Source organism: Mastomys coucha, unplaced genomic scaffold (genome assembly GCF_008632895.1).
Source record: "Mastomys coucha isolate ucsf_1 unplaced genomic scaffold, UCSF_Mcou_1 pScaffold12, whole genome shotgun sequence".
Taxonomy (NCBI): Eukaryota; Metazoa; Chordata; class Mammalia; order Rodentia; family Muridae; genus Mastomys; species Mastomys coucha.
The window spans coordinates 56,914,344-56,921,406 of record NW_022196894.1 but is presented as its reverse complement, the minus strand read 5'-3'; the positions used below and the strand labels follow the sequence as shown (position 1 = coordinate 56,921,406).

Genomic DNA, 7,063 nt, shown 5'->3' with positions numbered 1-7,063 from the left:
CAATGGAACATAATTGAAGACCCAGAAATGAACCCACACACCTATGGTCACTTGATCTTTGACAAAGGTAAAACCATTCAGTGTAAAAAAGACAGCATTTTCAACAGATGGTGCTGGCTCAACTGGCGGTTAGCATGTAGAAAAATGCAAATCGATCCATTCCTATCTCCTTGTACAAAGCTCAAGTCTAAGTGGATCAGGGACCTCCACATCAAACCTGATACATTGAAACTAATAGAAAAGTGACGAAGAGTCTTGAGCAAATAGGCACGGGAAAATTTGCTGAAGAGGACGCCAATAGCTTATGCTCTAAGATCAAGAATTGACAAATGGGACCTCATAAAGTTGCAAAGCTTCTGTAAGGCATAAGGTAAGGATTATTATTGGATGCCAAACAGTTTGAGAAAGACAACGCAACTGTTAGGACATAATGTGAGCCCAGATCATTTATATACTAGATTTTTAAGCACCTGGACTCTTTGATAGTAAGATCAGCATTTGCTGAGTTCTACCATGAACTCCAGAAGTGAGCAGTTGGTTTAGTAGATCCAGGAGCAGAAGCTCTGATCAACCTCACTGTTTAATAATTACCAAACTCTTGCCATGTCCTTTGACACAGTCTTAGGTTCTGTCACCTCAGAACCTAAGCTGTTTGCTAGCAGTGTGATTTCAGTCAGTCACCCCAGGTTCCAGACTGGGAAAGCTCTTGTCATCACTGTGAATACTGAGTAGCTTATGGATACACACTGGCCTTGTGGTGTCACACTGACTTTGAAAGTTTATTACTCACCATGCTCCAAGAGAGAGCCAGAGCCATTCTGCTGAAGGACCCCAAAACATTAGTGGTTTCTTGATATATTAATGTTCCAGGGTGCTCCTCATTCCCAGTCCATGGGATAAAGGGTAAATGAAGTACATAAATAGCCACAGGGAAAATAAGGAAGAAGTGGGAAATCAGGTTTGGCTTTTAAAGACTAGCTAGTAACATGAATACTACATTCCAAGAACCATAGTATCCAGTGTGAAAATGTTCCTGTTTTGGCTTCCTTCCAAAGACCTCATGCATGGTAAGCCTCTAACATTGAATTACATCCCCAGTCATCTCATTTTTGAATGAAGTTTCTGTGTTGGACAAAGAGATCCATTTCCATTGTTCCAGGTCTTGTGATAAAGGATGCTTAGGATAACCTCTTAATTTTACAAGCAAGTCCCTTTTGCATAATTTTAATATAAAATATAATTACATCATTTCCTGTCTTTTCTTTCCTCCTCGAAACCCTTTCCCTTTGGAACCTCCTTACTCCTTATTAAATTCATGCCTCTTTTTTACTTTTACACACACACACACACACACACACACACACACACACACACACACACACACACACGATGCCATGCCTTCGGTGTTGTCATTGTTCAGTGTATTTTTTCTGTGATGATCTCCATCTGCTGCAAAGAGAAGCTTCTCTGATGAGGGGTGAGAGCTAGAGTTATCTGGGTGTTGAAGTATTTAGAATTCAGTTAGGATTGTGCTGGTTTAGTAAAGTAGTGGGAGTAGGCTTTCCTTTGAAGACCCATGCCCTCTATAGGTCTGGCTAGCCTTCCATGTTTTCCCTCGTTACATGTGCTTTACATTCCACTAGAAAGCTACGGGCCACTGCCAGGGAGTCCACGCTGGCCACTGCCAGGGAGTCCACGCTGGCTAGGACGGCTGACTGCTGCCCTCCATTGGCAGCTTGCCTAGCATCTTCTGGTACTCTGAAAGCTGCTCGGGGGTGGTGGTGGTTGGGGGGGAGTTTTCAGGTTAAACCCAGTCTAGACCTTTCTGAGTCCTGTGTCCAAAGTACATGCTATGTTCAGCAATGGGACTTAATGTTCAACCTCTCAAATTCTTCCTGGATTGCTTGCCAGTAACACCTATTGTGACTTAAGTTAATTTCAAGTAATGTTTTAGATCATTTTCCTCATTGTTTAATTAGGCCACAGCTTTAAAACCCAACAAAAGAATTCTCAGTTTTGGAAACAGTAGTTTGTTACTACATGTAAATTTGGTATAGGATTGGTGCTACTATAGTTCTTTTCCTTGTTGAGGAACCAGGAAATAATCAAAACATGATCCTCCTTGTGGCTGGGAATACAGAAGTCACTAAGGTACTTATAATGCCTTTCAGTGATTTTTATGTCTAATTACAGAGTCGTTAGACTACAAATGGTAATAAAGGTAATTGGTACCTTGTTTGGTCTAATTGATTAAAACTGCGATATTTAGTCCTAAAGTAACTGGAGTTCTGTCATCCATGAAGGTCATACCTGTTTCTTTGTATATGCAAGGTAGTACAACAATAAAAGTTCACTGAAGCATCAAGAATTAGTAATTGTTACTGCGGGAGACAACACTGAGTTGTGTATACTTAAGTACATTATTACAGTTATAATTACTGATGCCAGAGTAAAAGCCTGGGTACTGGCAGCCCAACAAGCTAGTCTCAATCTCATGTCTTCAATACATTAATGAAATAAGTAAGAGGAGACAGATCTGTTTAATGTACCACTCGGAATAAATAAAAGATCCCACTGAAACCACCCATCCCACCCACCCAGTCTTGGAGGCAACGATATGGGTAGGTTTTGAGGGCTAGAGATATGCAGAATTCAGCAGTTCTTGTCAAGGTTTGGTCCCCAGGACTGATAGTGGACAACTCATTGTCTAGATCAAGTCTTTTAAGTTGTCAGAACTTGTAAAATTTCTTGTTGGGAGGCAGTTCTTCCTCTGCCTGGCAAAAGGGCTTCTGCTTTTCCCTTCTCTCAGCACGGGATTCCTGTGGAAATTCCTATTTTTTCAGGTCAATAGCTAAAGGATGGTCACATGACATCTTTTTCTACCAGGATGGTTACAGACATTGAATGTGGAAGTAGTTCATTTTTTAAGACATTCAGCAGTCTTTTTCCTGGGTTTACAGCCAAGTTATTTGCCCTTCTTCTTGGTAATTTAAATATTTAGGCGATGTTTCTTTAGACATGCTAAACACAGTAGCAGTTTACCAAAAGGCAGCCCAACTTTGTGTTGATATGTTGTAATTTTCAAACTACAGTATTCATTGGTAGTCTTGCCATGTAATATTGAGCTTTACTTCTCTGGCCAGCAAAAGTACTCCAAGTAGCAGATCACTTTATCATAATGCTAGAGTTCTATATAGGACTCCAGCTCTCATCCAGAGGGGATAGTAGTAGTGTCTTCTATTTTATCTTCAGGATCTGAGGCCTTGGATTCAGGATGCTTCCTGTTGAACAGGTTCAAGTTCCCTTCTACTGTCTTATAACTACAGGGACAGTGCCATAGGGATAACCGGTGTGTTCCTACATGGGTCTCTTGAGCCATCCTGCCAGAGATCTGACTCCCCATCTGTGACAGAGTTATTTTAAAACCTGGAGCCACAGATTTTTCTTTGAAAGGTTATGATTTTTCTGACAAAAGTATGAGCACAAGAAACATGTGGCTTGATGTGTCTAAGGGCTCAGCAAATATCCTTAGTGGTCTTGAGACCACTGTCTGTCACGTATTTTCCACAGAGTAGTACAGTCTGACTTTTGAATGCAGAAGAAATTTCTTCATTAGATGAAACATAAAGGCCTTGCTGTCTGGGATCTCTTCCCTTACAACTGTTGGCCATTTAATCACTGTTCCACACAGTATGGCCTGAGTACCATGCTTGCTATTCCTGTGTTGTCACTAAGATCCATGTTGGGCAGTACCTGGCCTTTCTCCCCATCCCTCCCATATCTGACACATGATGAAACTCACCAAGCCCTAATTCCACACTGCTTGAGCCTTGCCATTCTGAGTTCTGGTAAATTACCCCCCCCCCCAGATGGGCACCATTCAGAACATTTAAAAGGCATTGCATAATTTAAACTTTGTGCTCAAGGATTTATCAGCAGAAAATAATATACATAACAGCCAAGGGAACTGAGCAGAGAAACGTATTTATTAAAGTTAGTTCCTTCTCACTTTCTTGCTTTGGACAGATTGCTTTTCCAATCGGGAAGTTTAACGTCTCCACTCCTCAATGGTTTTTTTTCTTTTTGGGTAGCCTACAGTGTACATCAGAATAAGGAACCGAGCCCAGGATGAATATCTAACAGTCACTGGGAACCCAGCAGATACACGGACAATGTCTGTATGCATCTCTCCCTACAGTGGGAAGGATACTCAGATCTGGCACTACTGCCGAGGACTCTTTAAATCCAAGGTAAAAGATCATGTTTTTTCTGATGGTCACATCTGTATGCTAACTACAATACTACCAGATTAGCTGGCATGCTGAAAACAATGTTGGTTTCCTAGAAACACTTCATTGTATAATCATAAAGATTTTAAAAAAAAAAAATCTAGAAAGTACAGACTCAGTTTTTTAAGATGCAATATTAACACATAACCTAAATGATTCCCTCCACTGGAGCCAAATCAGGCAATATGCTGTGAGTGAAAGGTTCCTTATTTGACAGCCAGATAAGATCAGTTCTCTCTGGTGATTCCAAACATGTTAAAACCCTTTCTTTTTAGAATATACAATGGAGCCATAGAAGAAACTGTCCTGAAGGATGCTTAAAAAAAAAAATGAAATAAAAGCTTTTCCTCTCATCATGCTTGATGCTCTGCAGAACAAGAGCACTAACTCAGAAAAACACTATGTTTTGACTTTATCACCAATGACCTAAAGTAATTAGTACCTATGTCATTTAAAATAGAAAACCAAGCATCATTTATTTAAGCTAACAGGGACTTAACATCCCAGTTGAGCACTGGGATCTTTACTGAAGACCTGGTGTCAGAGGCAGAGCCTTTTAAAAACAAGTGTTCATATTTTACTCTTGGTACCTTCATCAGCCATAAAGACTTTTAAAAGATAAATGGAAATTATATTTTTCAGTTAAGACATAGCTACTGCATTTATATTTTTATTGGCAGTGGAGTTATTTTATTTCCTAACTATTGTATAGGCCAGTGATACATGTCTTGATGTGATTGGAGGCCGGGACACTCCTGGAGCCAAGGTAGCCTTGTGGACTGAACATGGGCAGTTCAGGCAGAAGTGGAGAATGAACAGAAATGGAACCATCAGCTCTTATCTCAGTGATGAACTTGTCCTGGATGTTAAAGGTGGGCCTTTGATAATAACCAATGGTGTATGCCTCTGAATGTCAGTGGAAGTTCCATCCCCCAACTCCCCACCCCCAAAGAACATTCTTTTAGTCTGTGGAGATAGCTCAGTGGTTAAGAGCACAGGCTGCTCTTCCAGAGGAAGAGTTCAATTCCTACTACTCACAACTAACTCCAAGACCAGGGGATCTGCCACCCTCACATCAATTCACATTAAAAATTAAAAAAAAAAAAATGAACTGTTAAGGGTTATAGCAGCCAGGAACCAACAAAAAAATCTAAATAGCTTTCCCTTCATTAGAATAGTAAAAATCTCACTTGCAACCCTAATTTTCAGGAACTGTTTGTATTCTAAATTTGAAGCAGCAAAATGTACAAAATAAAGATGTCATCTGTGTCTTTTCCAGGAACATTTCTTGCACTGAATTGCTGAGATCCTTAAAAAAACCCTCAGTTAAAATTTATGACAGGAACAATTAACCTTGTTCTTTAATTTTACAAGGTCAGAGCCAGTATTATTTACTATGACTATTGCTTTAGTTGAGTTAGGCACAACCCAACTGTTGCTGTAGAGTACCTGGTAGTCACCTAGAGTTTACTTGGGAGACTATCTTTGTATGGCATATTTCTTTGGGCATTATGCATCTACAAACGTATTTTTCTTTTAGTTATTTAGTTTGAAAAGAGGGTCCAATTTGAGGTGAATACTGGCTTTATGGTCCAAACCCAGTTTCCAACTGCTTTCAAATAATATATTAGTCTACTTAAACAATATGTTGAACAAAAAGGTTGTACAACTGCTAACAATCGTGTGTACAAATCATGTCTTCTGAAATTTCTATTTTAGGAGGAAACTATTATGACAAGACTCATGTCATTGTAAATCAGCCCCTGGAGGGAGAAGAAACACAGAAATGGGACATTGAAATCTTGTGAGAGAACCGCAAAGGCATCTCCACCCACTCATGCCCTGCGTGCATGGGAAGGGAGCTGCTGTGTTCACACTACTGCACCACAAACAGAAAGAACTTTCTCCCCCACGGTGTAACTGCCGCTCCACGGAAAAACTAAAATATTCTTGTCAGTTATGGAGTGTCCTTACAAAGAATATTTAATTATTTCTTTTCCTGATGGATTCAGTTGTAGTGACCAATTTCCTAAAACCTGTCTTTTCTCTCCTAAGCACTAACCATGAATTCTGTTCTTGATGGCGCTAAGTTATCTGGACAAGTACATAATGTCCTGCTCCATGCTTGTGTGAATGAGGCACAGGAACAACTCCTAGAGGTTGTCATACTCCTGCAGGAAGATGAATAATAGCACCACCTGAAGACTTATTTAAAAAAGGTTTCATAATAAGCTGCTGCTGTATTAAACAAACCTTAGTTTCTATATAGAAACTTTGTAACTGAAACACCCATAAGTATTTATATTCTTTAGCTACCAGACCCCAAGGAGGGACCTCAGCTTCTTGAGCCAAAAGGCACTAACTAGTACTTAAAGTACTTCCTGTGGCGTAACCAATCTTTACTGTTTTCCTAACTACAAATGAACATCCTTGGTGTGCCCACCCAGCACCCCAGTGTTCACCAACATGTCCTGGGGTGACAATACTGAGTGCTATCCTTACATTTTGCCTGACTTAAGGAGGAAAAGTAGTATCAAGACTGAGACACTTACAGCTAAGAGCTGAACGTCTCCCTGAAGTAAAGCACTACTTACAAGTTCAGATAAAGCAAATAGGGCTTCCACTCTGTCTACTTGATAACAGACAACAATTACAGCTAAGCAAAACCAGGTATAGAGGCACTACCATGACCTGCACAGGTACAGGTCAACAGCATTCTCCCTCCTGAGATGGACTTAATTCAGACACTCACTGCTTTCAGCCAGAAAAAAAAA

At 40.1% G+C, this 7,063-nt stretch overlaps 1 protein-coding gene across 1 annotated transcript in view; it reads left to right on the top strand.

Annotated features, from left to right (window-relative positions):
• Crybg3 (crystallin beta-gamma domain containing 3) overlaps positions 1 to 7,063 on the top strand; it is a 119,055-nt gene extending 111,992 nt beyond the window's left edge. The window contains exons 20-22 of the mRNA XM_031364187.1: positions 4,092 to 4,250; positions 5,002 to 5,161; positions 6,009 to 7,063. Coding sequence (XP_031220047.1) covers positions 4,092 to 4,250; positions 5,002 to 5,161; positions 6,009 to 6,097 — 408 coding nt within the window. The 3' untranslated portion in view covers positions 6,098 to 7,063. The remainder of the gene's footprint in view (positions 1 to 4,091; positions 4,251 to 5,001; positions 5,162 to 6,008) is intronic.